Genomic DNA, 18,434 nt, shown 5'->3' on the forward strand with positions numbered 1-18,434 from the left:
GGGATTAGGAAAGCGGTGTGTCACAAGGCAGGGTGATCTTTGAGGTTAGGGAAGTGGTTCATCGGGAGTGATTGTTCTGTGCAACTCTCTTTAAACACGGTGCTGTTTTTTCAAATTCAACTGTGTATTATGACGGGCTTGAGATGGCCTTCTCGCTGGGCGAGGGAGAGTGGAAACAAAATTCGCTGTTCCATTTCTTTTAGCGTGGAAAGTGCGATTGATATTTCGAGCCTTCCTTTCTATCGTCCCTAGACCATTACAATTTTCATGCCATCATAAATACATAAAACACCACTCTTCCCATCTTCGCCCTATCCCCTAGCCCCTTCATCCCCCTCCCTCCCTCTTACAATCTATACCTAAATTCCTTATTCTTCCTATCCGTAACATCCGCAAACTCGATATCGGCTTTATGTCCCATCCGCGTTTCCTCCACAACCTTATCCCTCCTCTTGTTTTCCCAAATATAGTATGCCCGTAGGATCAATGTCAGCACCACTGCGGTGGCGCATGTTACAATGATGGTGATTTTTGCGGGAATGTATTCGGGTGCGTCTTCGGCGCGGAAGGTCAGGGGCCCGATTATGTTGCCCAGGCAAAAGGAGATTAGGAGGATGGCGTTCATGGTGACCTGCGGTGTTGTTAATGAGGATGCAAAGGTGAAAATCATGGAGGGGGAAGATACCTTTTTGGTGTGACCGGCGTAGTTTGCTCCGACCCATGAATACATCAATGGCAAACTTGCGCCAATGCAATTGGTCAAGTAATTGCCGATGAGTTTTCCAGCCTTGTTGTCTTCGGGCAGAAAAGCCATCAATGCACCTCCCAAGATTCCAGGGATGAGCAGGGTAACCACATTCAACCCTCTCTGATCGAATTTGCCGGCCAGATATGTCGCGATCAGGATAGACACCACACTACACGCACCGCCAGGGATCTGTAGCAAAGCAGTCTGCTTACTATCATATCCAAACCCTTTGATCAACGTAGCTTGAAAACTACTAACCGCACCATTAGGCACGGAACTCGAAATCGTAATCAAACTCAACAGCCAAGTCTGTGGGTCCATGAAACACTCGGCGACCTGATTGCTCTTGAAATGTTTATTTTCGATCCCGGTTTGGTTTTCGCGTAGGCGTTCGATTGCCCAGATTTTTTCTTGGTGGGAGAGGCGGGAGGTCATTGGGTTGTCCGGGAAGATTAGGGTGACGGTTATGCCGATGCAGATGGTGAGGAGGCCGACCACCAGAAAGAGGATTTGCCAGGAGTAGAGGGAGGCGGAGTTTACGTGTTGGAAGGCGTATGAGAGGAGGGAGCCGATGATTGTGCCAGTGCCTGTGCCTAGGTACCAGATTCCTGTGCGAGGGGGTTGTTCGTTCTTCTTGTACCACTGTGGAGAGTGTGTCAGTTGTTGGAGATGAGTGAGTGATGTGCAAAGGACCATACCATGGTTGTGATCAGCATGAGTGATGGCGCGACTGCGGACTCGAAGCAACCAAGTAAGACTCTGGTCGTGATGAGGCCAGCATAAGAGTGGCAAGCTGCAGTGACAGTAACGATAGCACCCCAGCATACCACCATAATGCCGAGATACTTTGCGGTAGGGAAGCGCTGCATACCGTAGCCATGAGGAAACTCAAAAGCAAGGTATGAGACATAGAAGATCCAAGCCTAGTATCGTCAGTACAATTGAAGTTCAAAATCACCAATAACACTTACCAAGTTCGAGAAATCGGCCTTTGTGATATTCGCATCCTCATACAGTCCCATGACAGCAGCATAATTGATCAACGTCTTGTCCAAGTATTGCGCAACATAACAACACCACATCAACGGCATAATCATCCAATCGATCTTCCTCACCAGCCTCTTCTCATCCTCCGCCGTCATCTCAACTCCCTCGCCCTCATGTCGCAAAAAGTCAAGCGCAGCGTCTGCATTCCTGACATCTTTGACCTCGCCAATTTCAACTTCAGGCAGCTCTTCCGGTGTAGCATGCAACGCCTTTTCCTTGTCGTGAGGCTCAAACATTGTGGAGGGTGAGTGTGGAGAGCGGAAAAGATGGGTGAGAGTTGACAGATAGACGATCGCAACACTTACATATATATCAACCTCACCTATCTTGACTCGTTACATATCCCACCCGTTCAATGTGTAAGCCAAGAAGAGATATCCAGATATCCTGCCTTGCAGCCTATTAGAAATGCGACTTACAGTACACTGATACAAGATACGTTGGGAGTTGAAGGCAAGAAGATGCTCGCACCGAACATTCGACATGCCTATCTGGGGGTATGATGTGCAGTGCATTGCATTATCGCCCTATCAGTTGGAGTAGTTGTTCTTATCAGTGCGCGGGCAAGGAAAAATTCACTCCAACGAACATGTCTTTTAGCCAACGAGATCATAGCAGACTGCACATTATTGCTTTGTTTGGATTTGACATGTGCTGGTTGATCATTCTTAAGTCCGCGGAAACCCCTCGTGGATAAGATAAGGACTGCAGACATGAACTGCCGGCTGTTGTATTCGGATCTGGTCGGCAGGAAGAGTAGACAGAGAGCGGCTCTTTGCCACGTGAAAACGGAGATGCGAATCATTCATGCAAAGCAACTAGGGAGGTATCTCGGTCGTAGGAGGAGGTGATTGATGGAAGTGATAAATGCCTGGATTGGGAAGGTGCACTGTTGGAGTTAGGCGAAGGAAGCTTCATTGTTAATGGCCAAAGTTCTTGGCTCAACTTCGACTTACGACGTTGGTTTGGGAGTGCTCGAGAGGAAGTCGAGTTTCTTCGCAACTTCAAGGTCAGACCGGACCAATGGTTTGACAGAACATGAATCAGTATACGTTGCAGAGAATCATCAGTTTGAGAATGTGTTCAACTCGTAGGTGATGAAAGCTCGAATAGTTTTCCGAGCGGCCAGAATTTGTCGTCGTCAGAAATGTGAGCAAAATTTCTTGGACTAGAAAGAGCCCTCCGAATAGACTAGAGTTGTTGTTACTAAATCAAACATAGATTTCGAATTATTGCGTCCTTTACAGGTCAGTCTACGAAATAATATTAATGATTATACGCAGAGTTGTATGTCTGACTGAGGGTCAGGCCACCACGATTGAGACCGCCAAGGATAACGCACACGCACATTCTGGAGATGTATCTAGTTGTCCAGCGCAAGCGAAAATTCTTGCATGACTGACATCGAATATTGAAATACTCGGTCTCTAAATCGTTTTGAAATGGCGACATATATGCTTGGGCGGCGATGAGGGAGTAAAGAGAAATCTCTTCTCACACCCTTTCCGCCCTTCTCACCTCGCCGCATTCGGACGACCACCTCCGGGACAACCGACCCTGTGGTGGGCCTCCATCTTTTGATGGAAGTATTCGAATGCGCCTTTCCGCCATCTCATCGCCGCCTCCAAAAGCACATAGTCATCAGCTGGAGGCTTGGATAAGCCTCTCGATCCGGCGCCGGAACGACCGCACCGGTGCGAGGCCCCAGGGTCATGGCACGAGACTCTTCCGACATGGATGCCGGGAGAGATACCACAGCCACCTGTACACTTTCAGGTGGAAGTGAAGTTCAGACTTGTGGTACCGGACGGATAAGCTTCGACACGCCATTTGCACCGACATCGTGGACGAGACCGAAATGCCAGTTTTCACAGCTCGATGAAGGCTTCGCGAATCAAGCAGTTGATTCCATGAGATCTAGAAAATGGGAAGAAGAAAAGAGAAGGCCTGTGGGCTCACAAGATAACCAAGTGGTCGTCGACCCGAGGAAGCGCTTTAAAGCCTGGCCTTACATGTAGAGCAGAAAGTGCTGTCTGTCTTATTGCTTTTCTCGCTTGCTGTTTGACGCTTGTTGCTTGAAGAGCTTGGCTTTCGTTGACGACGTTTTGGGGGAGCAGACAGTTCTGCCTGATTGATGTATAACAAAACAACCTTTAGCTTCTCACAACATGTCCCGGTTCTTTGTATCCGGTGACCGATGTCTTTTCTCTGGAGGCGCCTAGACCGGCCAATCAGGTTCCCAGGTCCGCTGCGAAAAAGTCCAACCAGCTGGTCACAATCAACAATACTCTCTTCCGACGGGATTGGACTTTCAAGAACGGCCGATCTCCGTTGATGGTCAATAGGTGTAAGATAGGGTTGTACGACTGATCGAACCATGCATCGCTCTTATCGACATGTCCAAGAAAAAGAATGAGAAGAGAAGCGAGAAGAAAGAAGAAAGAAGAAGAGGAGGAGGAGGAAGGAGCAGAAAGGTATTGCGGCGACTCTGTCGTTCGTAAGCAGAAAATCAAACGGTATGAGTGAATGAAGATGGAAATTATGTGTGAGTTGAAATTTCATTCGCGACCTTCCTGTTCTCGTTGAAAACCCGATGGGTAAAAAGAGCCACAGGAGTTGTTGGGCCACTTTTATCACTATGTTTTTGTCGCAACGCGAGCTTTCATTCCCTTGATCTCTTTCTTGTGTCATTCCCTTGATCTCTTTCTTATGTCATTCCCGCGAGCCATGTCAGCTTGAAACAGGCGTGTAAAAAGGCACGGTGTTTTTGACATGGCTCTCTCTGGACATCGGGAGCCCCGTTGGCTCATAGTCTCGTCGGAGGGTCTGTTCCCTGTGGTCGTGTTCGTGCCTTGCGATGGATGCTGATAGGCGAATATGCTGTTGCGGAAGAGAGAGGGCGAAGTAGGGCCCTGCAGACCAATCAACCAGAGGCAGCAGAGAAGAGAAGCAGGTCTGCGTCTATCTCTGCAGCTCGCAGTGGACGAAGTTTGAAGTGATCCTTTCGATCGGGACCAGCCTTAAGAGGGCATGGTCTCGAGAAACCATACGGGTGATCGTACCACCAAGTCCCATTTTTATCTTGATGATACCCTTCCTTTTGGAAGAAGTACTTGCTGGGCCTGGTCTCGCGCTCGGGCTCTTCTTCGATAGTTCGCCCGTAAACCCAGTAATCGGTCGGGTGGAACTCTGTTGGCTTGAGTTGCCTCCTCTCCTTCGGGGCCTTGAAGCATTGGTATGGTACCCTGTAGGCGAAATCATCCTCTTCGTCCTGCTGAAGGGGCGTCGTCATGCTTTGTCGCCCCGTGTCTGGGTTTGAGTCACCCCTGACATGGCTCGGGTGAGCTACTTCATCTGTGAGAGCCCTTGTGCGTTTGCCGATGCCCCATTGATCGCTGTGTACGAGAGACATGGTGTGGCTGCTGGGTTCCAGCACGTGTTGTTTCGCGGGTTCGATGGGGCTGTCGACAGGCAGGGGGCTGAGTGCTGAGAGGGTGCCGCTCTCAGGGGTCCTTGCGGCGCTGTTGGCGGAGGTCGAGCTTTCACCCGAAGTCGGTGTGATATTGCTCGGTCCTACCTGGACCGAAGGAGTATTGATGGGCACGGTGCTGGCTGCCGAGAGCGTGCTGCTCTGAGGCGTTATTGCTGTGCTGTTGATCGCGGTCGTACTGCTACCAAGAGTCGTTGGGGTGCTAACAGGTCCTGCCTGAGGCACAGGAGGGCTGTTGACACGTTGCTGGTCGCAAGCGACAGCCTTTTGCTGCCAGTCAACTCCTCCGGCCTTGTTGCGTTCGCCGTCTTTCATCTTCTTGAACTCCGATCTGACTGATTGGTCGGTCCGACCAAGGATCTCGCTGGTCTGTTTCCAGTGTTTGTGAATGGCCCTGGAGCCAAGGAGTGTCTGTCGCTCCTGTTCGGTCCACTTCTCAGCACCTTGGGCTGCGTTGTCCTTGGCCTTGTTCTTCACGACCCGCTTATTGACCCTGCCTTTTTGGGTCGAGTGACCTGAGGTAGTCTGGATGTTGTCTGTGGTGTCGATGTTGTTGCCTGAGGAACCCACAGCAGCGTTTCCGGTTGCGCGACCTTTTCTGGTAGTCTTGATTGGAGCCATGGTTTCTCTTGAGAATGTTAAGGGTTATTTGAAATGCGTCGGTTATACTTGTGTCGCGTGAGGTATGCGATTTGCGATGAGAAAACTCAAAACGCGATGGAGAATTTTCAATCGTGAGGGATATATCCGAGACGCGATGGAGTGTTGTGTTAGACACGATAAAAGCACTCGATACGTGATGAAGGCTGTCGAGTTGTGTTGGAAATCGCTGGCTGGCAGTGTACTTTCGAAGTCTGATCGGAGATATCGAGAAGATACTATGAAGCAAGATCAGTTCTGCTTTTATAGGAAGCGCAGAAAGAGTCATCGTCTTCGACTAATTCGATGTCTGGTTTGAGAGAATATCATTCTATGACAGGACACCCACGCGACCCAAGGACCAACCGGCGTTGGACCTGTCGGCAACTCAAAAGCACTAGATGTTCCCCTAACCCAACGGATCCTCTGAAGAGCCGACTGGCCGATAAGACACGAATGGGCAATATATTTTCTTGAGAAAACAACTTGGCTCGAGTTTTCAGGAGACATTCATGATAGAAAACGACAGGTCTCCTATCTCAGGTTGAGAACAGTGGAGATTATTGTGCATTCGAGAAGCCATCTTGATCTTGGAGAACGCGACAACGATTGCCATCTCTGTAGAAGCTCAGAATCGTTCCCGCATTTGAACACATCACGCAAGTCCATCCTTCTTCTGGAGACCAATCGACTCTGAACGGGGATTACATGCATAGCGAAGAGCAGTACACCCCGATGACCACTACTCAAGGGGTTATACGTCTATTTGCGGTGAAAGTATGACCGATGATGGGCAGTTTTATGCTGTTGAGTCAGAGCCATGTGCGAACGCGGTTTATGCACAGCGGGCACAGAACATCAAGCAAACGCAACATCAGGAAGGTCACGGGTGCGCCTCCCATCGTGAGTCGTACTGTCCGCAACACAGTCACTCCGAAAGCTCGAACAGGGTTGGAGATATGGCAAGCACCAGACGTCAGATGTACGGTTGAAACATTGAAAGAAAATTGGATGCTGTACAAACGAAAATCCACATCGCATATCAAAGAGTCTGACAAGGAGAAAATGTTGTCAATCGATCTGGATCAGAATAACGAGCATCACATCGAGGATGACGACTGAATGCTTCTCTGAAGGTCTGGAGAGCATAGGTGGATGCTGGAGGAAGGAGCAACCAGCAAGTGCGTCTTCATTCCAACAAGCTTCAGGGTATATATTCATGATATTTTGGAGACCTCTCAGCGGCGAAGTTACCACGGACTTTCGGCCAGCCCGTTCAACCCGGGGTGGCGCAATGGTAATCAGCTCATACAAAAACCATCTTACACGCGCCGAGATAGGAGTACGGGGAGGAAGTCCTAAGTACAAACGCAGTAAGAGAGTTCTGATCTTCAGTTTTGCTCCAACGAAGGTCATTATTTTTTGGATGCACTGCATGGTAATGATATGTCTTTGTATGTTTTTACAAGACGGTAGCGGCATCAAGTTATTGCGTGGTGTTGAGCTATATTCGTCCAGCAGCGAGCGCGAAAAATGTGTTCGCTTGCTTCCGGTATTCTATTCACGTGGGTGGACGGGTGCGAGTTCGAGCTTCGTCAGGAGCTCGAATCATTTTGCCAAAGTCGAGTTCGGCTTAGTCAGAGCATTACGCCCTCTCATATTCTTGCTTGCAAGGCCTATCTCCTTACAGAGTCAAGACAATAGAGTAACAGCACGCTCGATTCCTTTCGAGGAACCAGACACATGTCTAGTTGGTGGCCTTGTGGGAACCTGAGCGATTCTCAAGTCTTGACGCCAGAGGGCTTTGACTTGTTTGCGTTGACTTGTTTCCCGGCCCTTGCTCTTCACTCTTGGTCGCTCATCCCCTCTGGCTCAACAAAGCACAATCACGCGCCTACTCGCAAACCTCTCGGCGCATTCCCTCGTCAGCCAAGAAATCTTTGTCTTTGGTCCGCTGCACTTTGGCAAAACGCGCCCCTGAATCTACAGGTTTCACGATCGCCAGTCATACTTTGCAACTCTCGCCGCAATGAACCAACAACCAAACGCACGCATGCGCAATGTCCTGACCATATCTCTCTGTCCGCTACTCGAAAGAGATTAACACCGCTGGCCGGTTCGCGCCGCCTTGTTTCGACTCTCTGTCTCCTCCTGCCATGGAGCTCACCACAAACTTCGTCGCTCTCAGGACTGCGCGCACACACTCCAACAACCCGAGGCGCCTTCATTCCGATCATGCCTTCTCCATCGATCCTCTCCTTCAGCCCTCGCCTAGGCACGTCAACAGAAAGCCAGTTTCGCCCTCTGCTCGACAAGTGCGGATGGTGGTCCGGGAGAATACAACGAAGCCGAGTCTGTTGCCTGTCTTCGAAGTCGAGAAGCATCGCTGTCAAGAGGCACGATACTACAAGACTGATCGAGTCGTCCAGTGAGAGTCACTGTCTCATCTGCTCTCACTGAAGACGATTCTCATCCTGACAAGTTTCGTGCATCGCGTCTGCCCGACGCACAAGACTAGAATCTGCCAACCTGGCACAACACGTCCACCTCACAGATATGTGCACTGTCAGAAAATGTTCCTGCGCGTTCAGGCGACTTAGTGGTTTTATTTTCATTTTTACAAGGCCAAGTGCCCACGACCGCGCATAGAAGAAGGAACAAAAGAAGGAACAGAAGAAGGAATAAAAGAGAGAACAGAATAAAGAGCGTGCACAACACAAGAGACGAACGCCAAACGCCAAACGCCAAACGCCGAATGTTCCATCCACCATTTCCCAAGACTCCGTACGCCGAGTTCCCTTAGATAACACCCATGACTTCAAGAGCGTGCTGCTATCTTCCGCGTCCTGGTCTGGTAGGAGGAGCTGACCTGGAAATAGCAGAAGAGCCTTGCGCAACCGCAGCATCGGCCAAGATGTTCAGAGGACCTTTGCTCATATCTTGCATCTGCCAAGCAGTCAGCCCCCGTTCGTAGTCCGAAGTCAGCCTCCATGAAACAACCTTGCCCTTCGGTAGAGAGTGATGAATTTCCTCTGCTCGTCTCAGCCTTCTTTGGTCCTCGGGCGTCAGGGCGCACTGTCCGAAGAAGTCCTTGTCGAAGGCGTTTGTAAAGCCCCTCCAGGTTCCAGGCGAAGGCAACAGGGGAGTAGCCGTGATATTTCCGCTGGGAGATATGGCCACACTGCGCTCGGAGAAGCCAGTTGGTGCGCACTCAGTAGTCGAATCGAAAGACATATCCAATCCAGAATCAGTGTCTGGGTCAGAAGGACCGTCGACACTTACATCAGTGTTCGAGTGAGAAGGACCAGCGACAGCCAACGCCGAGTCTGCGGCACCCTGATGGAGACCAGAACTAGTAGGCACAGCCGGAACCGAAGAAGAGGCTCCATTTTGCGCCAGAAGACGCTGAGCAGCAAGCCTTCTCCTGATCTTCATCAGCTCGAGGCGGATTGCTTGTTCGTTGCGACCGAGATATACTGCGATGAGTTCACGATCCCAGTCGTCTGCGGCGCACCAGATGAACTCGCGCTCGTCGGCATTGTAACCACAGTGTGAGCGACTCAAGGTAGATGGAAAGCCTTGGAGTGAGACCTTCGAGAAGAAATCGTTGCTAATTGAGAGACCTGAAGGTTTTGGTACCTGACCACCGGCCTTGCTAATTTCTTCCTTGAGCTTGGAGATGCGGAGGTTCATCTTTGCAGTGGTTGGCTCTTTTGGACTTTTCCTCGGAACCTGCGTTGTACCCTTTTTGGGAGCTTGCTTTGTACGCTTCCTTGGAGCCTGCTTTCTACTCTTTCTTGAGGTCCTCTTTGGCTTGACTTGACATGTTGGCACACCGACTGCCGAGGGATTTGGCATAGACGAAGCAGCTGCGGACGCGCTGGGCGTAGGCAAAGCAACTGCAGACAGACCACGCTTGTTGATAGTGCTCCAAGGTGCCATGGTTGTAGAGTAAGTGTAGAGTGTAGAGATAAGAGTGATGAGCATAAGGTAGGAATAAGCGGAGATTCTGATTGTGTAGCTGCTTGGGTGATGAAAACGAAAGAAAACCTCGAGGTTCGAGTTTTAAACAGGTGCCAAGCAGGTGACTCTGTACAGCCACGAGCCTTGTTAGCTCCTTCCCAATGTCGTTCCCCCCACTACTGTTATTTTGACTGGACTCGCATAGCATAATTGTAATGGAAGTTGCCAGCGAAAAACTCTTCCACCCTCACTCGGTTCATTGGTCCTGGCTGCCAGCCAGCCTGCCGCTGAGTTAGTACGCTCATCGAATGCCATATCCATAGGCCAGTTTCCTGAACGGTCCAATTAAGTCCTCCCAACCGACCAGTCTTCACCATCGTCTGCTCAGCCACGAGCTGAAAGAAACTGATCGACCTCAAACAGCTTGGATAATTGATTCTTGAGGATACGGCGACACTCATCAGTGTCATCAACATCTTGTTCACGAACTCCATTCCGCGGTAGACCAATGCGGTCACGTCCTTGTTCGCGGCATGCCTCGAGATCATCGACAACCAAGAGCCTTGTCTTTAGCGAGGCGCAAAAGATCGCAACCCGTGTACTTATGACACCGTCCATAGAAACCACCCATTTCCATACCCAAACAAATCACAGCTTTTCTCTCGTCTACTCCATCCGTCAAACAACCCGCCAATATGTGTTATAAATCCTGACCAAGACATGTTGTCAAATCACAGCCGTCGTCCCATGTACCCACATCCTAACATCTTATCTATCGCGGATCTCCCGCACAAGCCTCCCCCGCCAAACCCCCTCCCGCGTCCTCCACTTCCCGATCCGGTTTATGCATCTCAAAACGAAGAAAAAATGTTGACTCATCAAATCACCTACTCAGCCACACACCAACCTTTCGCGCCTTGACTTTCTTTTCCCCCTTGCAGTGTTTTTTCGCTTCTAGCTTTGATAGGGCTTTGAGATCGTCAGGAACAGGTGGAGAAACACACCTAACCCACGTCCCGGGGGGGGACCTGTCACCGTTTGCTTGGTCGCCCATTCTCACCCGAGAAAAGTTGGGAGGAGCTTAAATTCACGCATATGTCTTATAGTTTTGAGGCTCAAAAATAGACGCTGCTGTCATCGGGGGGGGGGGGGGGGGATCTTGAGGTTATTGGCGTGAGAGTTTTGAGGTGTACCAGAGACATGGGTGGTAGAGTGAGTTAGTTTGATAGGTCAGTCTTGCACGACGCATGGTTTTGATTTATTCTAGGCACTAGAGCGCACAGTGGAATATCGACAACGATTTTCAGAGATGACGGCTGTGCTCATCAAGTTGTGCGGAAAGAAAAGAAAAGTGCGAATAATTCGGTGAGTGAGAAGATGTGGTATTGCTGATTTATCGGAGGACATTGACTTTGTGACCTTCGCCAGATCGGATACTATTGTGCCTCTGCGGTTCTTTTTGTGTCCTGTCATCTACAAACATCTGAAAGTCGGCGAACCAAGCAGTGAAGTACCCTGATGGCCTCCTCACCACTGGTATAGGTCTCGGTAAGTAGTTCCGGAGGCCCGCGCCGCTGATTACTGACGCAGCTTCTCAGCATCCAGTGCGCTTGGCGGGATGATTGGCTCTGGTCGCAGATCAGTTCACCAGTTGGCACCAACACGACATCCTCTCTCCAGCACTGTGACGGGCGAGGTTTGGCTCGGCGGCGCGCTGCCTCATCCGGGGCGGAGTGACTATCGCCGACCAACCATCTCAGAGAATAGCCACTGCTACGACATGCTGGCACCTCGAGGCTCGATAGCGCAAGACCCAGGACCTGCTCGTCCAGATCAAAGAGTCAAGGTATGTGTGTCCATCTCTTGTGTCCAATCTCAAACATCTTGCTCACCCCTCCTCATGTTATTGCTCTTCTCCTTCGTTCTGGTCCTCCTCTTCAATGTCTTGACGGCCAAAGGTATTATGTCGATCGTCTTCCGAGCCCGACTCTGCACCAACTTCCGCTTCCATATCCTCTGCCTCAATCTCTTCTGCCTTTGCTTTGCATGCTGCAGCCGAGAATCCACTGCCGACTTTACTCGAAATGAACCGCCAGCGGTCGTTGTCGTAATCTTGAATCGCTGTGCGAAGACGTTGAATCTGAGTTGACACGTTAGCATCTGGGCATCGTAAAGCTTGTTCTGTGCAATCATGCGATCCAAGAAGTCCGTGTGATAGAACCAGGGTCCGCGAAGCATGGTCACTAGTGGTGCGATGCCATCGTTGTACGAGATCGCGGTACAAGTAGACAGGAAGCTCGGTAAGTGCCCCAAGAATAGTCCGCTTGACTAGGAGTGTGAGACTGCCTCGCTGATCATGGTCCGAGGTGTGTGAATATCTCACAAAGTCTTGGAAACGCTCGATTGTACTGATGATTCCTCAGTTAACAGTCTCGGAGGATACGCACTTCCGGGCGCACCTAAAGCAAGTACCTCGAAACTGAAGATCGGCGTGCGGAGGTCGGTCCTTCCTTGGTCAGGAATCCCGTGCTATCGAAATTGGTGTTTGTCGGTGATCAACAGGGGTGAGGAGGCATCACGATCCACAAGGAGTGACTCGCGACAAACCAAGGAACTTGTGGTGTTGTTTCCAGGTCCATCACTCCAGTGGGATCCAGACCGTTGAGCGATCCGTCCACAATGTGTCGTGGACTGTGGGCCCACTCGACGGAACCCTACTTCCGCGTGAGAATCCAGAAAAGTAGTCTCGTAACACTCTCAAAGTGCCATCTCGAGCAGTTGGGGCCCTGTGCTCCATGTGATAGACAAAAGATTCCATGGCGAGCCTGTGGACCTTTCGCTTCTACCACACGGCGGTCTCAGGTCCTGAGCCATCCAGAAGAATGTTAAATGTAGATTAAAACGAATGAAAGCTCGACTTACCATATCATCGTTCCACAGCGTAGTCTTCGCCTTGAGCTTCGTGCAATATCTGACTTGCAGGGTGCCTGCGCTGCGACCTGGGAAAAACTCGGCGATTTGCTTCCAGGTCAAATTCTTCGTTTCTTTCAACCTGACCAGTAGGGCGTCATCCTCTCGTGTGAATTTGAGTTTTGGTCCCTTTGGTCTGGGTGCTGGCTCGGGCATCCCTTCTCTTCCAACCATACTTGGAGGACCTACATCACTCAAGGATGATGCTTCTTCCTCCTCTCCGTGCTTGCTTCGTTTCAGTGTCGGAGAATGAGGTGGCAGATGGTGATGATGGTGTTGAGTCGTCTGCAAGGGCTTTTCTGGGTTGTATGGTTGCTGTAGCTGAAGCTGCTGCGTATCGCTCTGTGGTGATCTGTCTGTGGAGGATGTTGGAGGGAGCGGCGGAGCCCGGAACTGGTATGGAGAAGCCTGGGATTGTGATCGTTGTCCACCTGAACCCATCAAGCCGGGGATATTAAGAGTTAGGTTGGCGTTGTAAGTAGGAGATCCATGCGTGTCCTGTTGAAAGTCTTCGGCGCGGCTTCGCTTGCGTGCGGATGGTTCTGAATGGGCATATTCTGACTGTCTCCTGGAACTGTCGTACTGGGTAGATCCACTGAGTTGACTTGATATCGAGGTGGCGATACTGTTTCTCTCTTGATTAGGATGTGTCATGCCGGGGTTTTGCTGGGGTATCATCGCATGTTGCAGTTGTGCAGGCAATATGTGATAATCGAGCTGCGCCGGCAGAGGATAATAGGAAGATGGCAACGTCGAATATCCATGATCTAGGTATTGTTGGTCGTAGACAACACCTGTGGTCGGATTATGTCCCTGGTCACCTTCTCCGTCTTCCGCCGGCCTTCCATATTGGAAGGGGTAGTTGCCGTAAGGATTCGCCAGTGTTGCGGTGGTGCATAAACCGCTGAGGTTGTAGAGGTCAATCGATCGTGGTCCAGCTTCTCTCGACCTCGAGGGCGGCTGAAGGAGCGCCAGGATATCGATTGGAGGGGGCGGTCGGTATTTCTTGCCTCACGCTTAGATGATGTAAGGTCGGCAGGTCTGTACAGTAAGGAGCGAATAAGGTTGAGTCAAACTATAAGGCTTGTCGGGATGCTTGTCCGGCCCTAGGAGAAGTCGATTCACCGTATTATCTGGGAAAGAATGCGAACTTAACACTTGCTGCCCGGAATTGATGCGACCCAATAAGGCTAAGCGATGCTGTGATTGCCACAATCGTGGATCATATATATTGGGGAAGGGGAAGAGAGTTTAGGGAAGCGGATTGGTTGACGCAAGAAAGTAGGAGACATGGCTCCCAAGCTGATACCGAGGAACCATGCATCATCAGGTGGGTGCCGAAAGATTGCTTCGTTTGACGTTTACTGGAACGGCAAGTCCCTTTACTCGAGTAGGCCAGGCGCCGCTTTCGCTTCTCTTTCGACCATGCACTATTTTGCCCTGAACCGGTGCCAATTGCTAGGGAAATTTTGACTTTCTGCTATACTCGGCATGACATGCCCGCTGCGAGAATCATGCCTGGCTGGCTGGGATGGTGGAAACGTGAAACAAGAGCACAACGGGGGCTTTGTGACTGAGCCACGCAACTTGGCGGCTCGGTTGTGCTTCCGCACGAGGACCGTCACCTTCTCTTTCGAGAACACGACCAACCCAGCCCAGGTTGTCGTGAAGAAGCTCGGGAAGCGAGTGTGGCTGTGAATTGGCGATGCAAGAATAGAAAGATGAACATGCCTCTATTCATGCACACGACGGATTTTTCATGATTTGGATGATTGACATGTATTCCGTAGCAAAACTTGCCAGCCTTAGACCCCGTCATCGCTGATTGCGGATCGCATGAAATCAGAGGGGCGGCATGCTGTTTCTAGTAGGGTTTCTCGCCGGCCTACACTTGCCAGACACCGGCAGTTACTTGCCATTGTTCGGCGTGACAGAGACCGAGAGATAGGTGGAACAGCATCGACGATTATGCAGATACACCGAAAGAGATCCCTTGTTTGTCGCACCGTGACCGGAGCGGGAAGATCTATGAGCCAATGGCGTTCAGGATGGCGCCATGCTGGTAATTGACGGATCGAATTGGGAGATGCAAGGTCACCAGAGAAGGTCGCTAAGTCTGGAACAGGATATGGCCCGTGATACTTCTGTCAAGAGTGGTAATGTGGCTGTTCAACCGCGTGGCAGAGAAGTCGAAAGGAAACAGGACGGGAAGGCCCCAAGTCGCGTGGCCCCCGCGACTCGGCGACTTGAGGCGTTCTTTCGCTTGAGATTTGCCCAGCCAATTTGGCAGCCGCGACTACGACCTACAAACCTCCCCGAAATTGTTCTCAGACACTGCATTTTACCAATACTTCTTGGGCACAACAGGGTACTTCCTTCTCGCCACAGTGTGGCAATTCAGATTAGGTGTCTGGCACTTGCCGTGCTGCATGTCCAAAAAGATCGTCGACAATCCTGCAAGTATGGTATTCGGGTGCTTCTCCGCGCGCGTCGTCGTGGCCGTTTTCTGCCTCGGCAGCTAAGGGGAACGTCTTTTTCCCATCTACCAACCAGCGCGGTTCCGGCGGGAGCTCCTTCCTTTGTCGTCTTCGGAACGTTCTGACCCTGACTCGGACGGCTCCTCCCAGAGACCATGGGATCACCATGGCCAGGAAAGCTTACTTTTGATTAATCGAACGGGTCCAGGCACGGTCAATTGGCTAATTAGCTACCGTGTCGTAGTTCATGCGATATCGCTAGGACCTCTTGCGCCCTGGCACCTGCGGCTATGTACATGTCAAGTGTAGGCGCATTGTCGAGGTCATCATCTCAATCTGCTGACAGAAATCACCAGATCTTGTGCAAGCTACTCCGTAACGCAAATGTTATCTCGGCCACGGTTTCGGACGTACACCGTATACCAAGCCCATATACTACTCCCTGCAGCAAGTCCATGCTTAAGATTTGATCCTTCAGGACTCGCTACAGAGATCAGCAGTATCCACCGTAAGTCACACATCAATAGCATGCATAGTGCCGATCGAGGAAATGAGGCACAGTATCTTGATCGAAGGGGGATCGTCTTTATCATCATTATCCCCGACACTGAAGCAAAGTCTGTGGACTTTATCAGAAAATTCATGTCGAAGATCTTTGAGAGGATAGACAGCTTGGCAAAGCAGAACATGTTCACCGCTAGAAGGCGTGATGATGAATCTTGCGCTAGAGCCAGCGAATCACTGTAAGCAAGGTTGATTGTCACCTCTGAATCCCTGGCCATCGCTCTCCAGCAATTTATGCTTCCAACAATTCGATAGGACGTGAGACCCGACTGATTGGATAGTGTTACAACATAGGGCTTGTGGAGTTTTGGAGGCTGATAAGAGGCTCTCACAGCAAGAACATGGTTTTCGGAAAGCATGGTTGACAAACTCACGCTTTCCGACATTTGGCAGTCGTCTGGAACCTTTCTTGGTTTGCGATAGGATTACGACGAATCGATTTTACCCTCTGGCGAACTCTGTTAATTTGGCTGCAGTCTAGGCTCTCATTGGAACCTGCCGCTGTAACCTTATATCCTCTGCTAAACGGAAGCTTTACTCGACTGCATGTGCACCGAACATGCCCTGAAACAAGCCCTCGTTCTGGCAATCCTCGTATCACTGAACCCCTAACACAAGCTGCTATCGAAAACACTTTCAGTCGGCTCTGCACTCTTGTCGCTGTCGTCACTCGTTTGCGCCGACTACGTCTTTGAAGCTCAAGAGTTTGTAACTTTACGGACATGCATCTGACATGCAAGCTGCCAGCTCTCAAGCCTCGGAGACAGGAACAACAATCCGGGCCATATCATTGGACAGAGGGACAACCGTTATGTAGGATTTCTCGAACGCGGAACTGTTTGCGCTTGTAGACCGCACATTCAAGATCGGACTGATAAACCTTGGCTCAAGTCTCAGACCTAGTAAGGGGCTATGGGGCACTTCGACGCGGCAGACGTGACACAGGGCGCTTCTCGGACAGATCACGCTCGGTAGAATATCAATTATCACATCGACTTTTACCGTCGCATGGTCAGACTAGCTGAAGTCCTCGGAGGCATTGTCACGGCTGGGCATGACGAACTCGATGCACCAGTGCGAACTTTCATTGCCGCATGCATCACTTGCTTGGAATTGAGGAGGGAAAGTAGACTGGGAATTCTCTCAAGTCCTTGCTACTTAGGAGAGGAGACAAACAGCTGGCAACTATGTTTGCCTGGCTCGATCCTGGCTGTCTTACGCAACATCCAAGCGAACTGGTAGCGTCGTGATTTACACAACTATATTCTGGCATGCGTCACCACAAGGCCATGTCTCTGCCCGCAGGCACATGCTAGATCATTTCCAAAAAAGTTTTGGCTCCGTTGGACGGTGTTTCTTACCATCTTCAGCCTTGCAGGCGGAGAGAAAGGTCAAAAAGAGAGGAAACACGACGAACACAGCTCACGTCGACCTTGAGGCAACTCCTGATGCTCGTAAGAGCCCAACGGCACTCGTATCCATCTCGACAGATGGGATGAGAGCCATACCATGCTTTGGTTAGCTCATTCGCCGAGAGACTGGGCAACTTGATCCTGGAGTCAGACAACTTCTTGTTCTTTACCTAAACATGCTGAGCCCGAGGAATATAGTCTGGCAGCTCTGGCCCACTGCCAGGCCGATCCACTGCTGACCTCAACCGTCTTTAGGTTAGAGCTTCGCCAACTGTGACATCCAACAGCCACCCTTCGTGAGTCGCAACTGTCAACCCAAAGCTTCCTACCTCGAATCTCAAGACCGGATCAAGATCACGGCATTGCGACGCAGCTCGTCTTGCCCAGCCCCGACCGCCCATGCGGCCATGCCACACCGCACCTGCCCTCTCATCACACAATCCTTTCGAAAAACCTCGATACAACTCTTCACCTAGCAAGCTTGAAATCTTCGCTTTCGCTCCCGATGTGATCAATCTGAATGCTGCCGTGCATAGGGACCACCAACTGCTGTGCTGTCCTATCCTTTCTGAGCTAGGCTTTCTGTATCCAGATTCGGTATCCCTTACACCATTGGATTGGTGCATCGGAGCAAGAGAAGAAGCAAGTGAGGCGAGTTGATCTGCCTCCAGACCTATAACCATGAATTTCGTTGGATTTAGGTTCAGACAATCAAGGCTTACTTTCTCGACGTCAGCGCTCCGCCATCGACCAGAAACCATATCCCTCGATGAGTTTCGAGCACAACATCGATTGAAGGACTCCTGTACCACTCGATCATTGTCTGGATATAACAGCTATCGAAGCAGCCACTATGATCAAGCCAATCGACACGGTATTGTCATACTGTTGCCTGACAATCGACAATCTGGGATCTCGGACCAAATGCCTCGAACGATACCGTCCACGCCGATATTCCGCTCTAGCTTTGAGTAGTCTTTGTGTGTGCGATCAACGCTGCATCCGCACCGCTATGCAAGTTGCTTCCACCACTCTACTTTGGATCGATCTCACGCTTGTTCTTGTTCCATCGCTCGGTCGATGGCGGAGTGAAGAAGTGAAAGAGGCATATGCCCATACATTAC

At 50.6% G+C, this 18,434-nt stretch overlaps 6 protein-coding genes across 6 annotated transcripts; 2 read left to right on the top strand and 4 right to left on the bottom strand.

Annotated features, from left to right (window-relative positions):
• Nucleotides 1–228: 228 nt before the first annotated feature.
• On the bottom strand, nt 229–2,186 carry M438DRAFT_295431 (major facilitator superfamily transporter). The gene is made up of 4 exons (XM_029901875.1): nt 1,720–2,186; nt 1,447–1,671; nt 686–1,390; nt 229–631 (listed from the first exon to the last, which is right to left on the bottom strand). The coding sequence occupies exons 1-4, from the start codon at nt 2,029–2,031 to the stop codon at nt 347–349; spliced, it is 1,527 nt and encodes a 508-aa protein (XP_029761831.1). The 5' UTR covers nt 2,032–2,186; the 3' UTR covers nt 229–346.
• A 2,532-nt stretch (nt 2,187–4,718) lies between these two features.
• M438DRAFT_354690 (uncharacterized protein) lies at nt 4,719–5,906 on the bottom strand (the record flags this gene model as incomplete). Its single annotated transcript, XM_029906967.1, has 1 exon — nt 4,719–5,906. The coding sequence occupies one exon, from the start codon at nt 5,904–5,906 to the stop codon at nt 4,719–4,721; it is 1,188 nt and encodes a 395-aa protein (XP_029761832.1).
• Nucleotides 5,907–7,537: 1,631 nt separating this feature from the next.
• M438DRAFT_199224 (uncharacterized protein) lies at nt 7,538–8,570 on the top strand. The gene has a single exon (XM_029899326.1). It carries the CDS (start codon nt 7,668–7,670, stop codon nt 8,382–8,384), a length of 717 nt encoding a protein of 238 aa, XP_029761833.1. The 5' UTR covers nt 7,538–7,667; the 3' UTR covers nt 8,385–8,570.
• M438DRAFT_199225 (uncharacterized protein) lies at nt 8,571–10,304 on the bottom strand. Its single transcript, XM_029899327.1, has one exon. It carries the CDS (start codon nt 9,909–9,911, stop codon nt 8,757–8,759), a length of 1,155 nt encoding a protein of 384 aa, XP_029761834.1. The 5' UTR covers nt 9,912–10,304; the 3' UTR covers nt 8,571–8,756.
• Nucleotides 10,305–11,790: 1,486 nt separating this feature from the next.
• On the bottom strand, nt 11,791–13,511 carry M438DRAFT_354692 (uncharacterized protein; the record flags this gene model as incomplete). Its single annotated transcript, XM_029906968.1, has 4 exons — nt 11,791–12,295; nt 12,360–12,416; nt 12,495–12,601; nt 12,810–13,511. The coding sequence occupies 4 exons, from the start codon at nt 13,509–13,511 to the stop codon at nt 11,791–11,793; spliced, it is 1,371 nt and encodes a 456-aa protein (XP_029761835.1).
• A 1,393-nt stretch (nt 13,512–14,904) lies between these two features.
• M438DRAFT_271813 (uncharacterized protein) lies at nt 14,905–15,459 on the top strand (the record flags this gene model as incomplete). Its single annotated transcript, XM_029900507.1, has 1 exon — nt 14,905–15,459. A coding segment is annotated over one exon (555 nt), but the record flags the coding sequence as incomplete, so codon positions are not given.
• Between the last annotated feature and the right edge of the window lie 2,975 nt (nt 15,460–18,434).

This window comes from Aureobasidium pullulans (assembly GCF_000721785.1).
Source record: "Aureobasidium pullulans EXF-150 unplaced genomic scaffold scaffold_7, whole genome shotgun sequence".
Classification (NCBI taxonomy): Eukaryota; Fungi; Ascomycota; class Dothideomycetes; order Dothideales; family Saccotheciaceae; genus Aureobasidium; species Aureobasidium pullulans.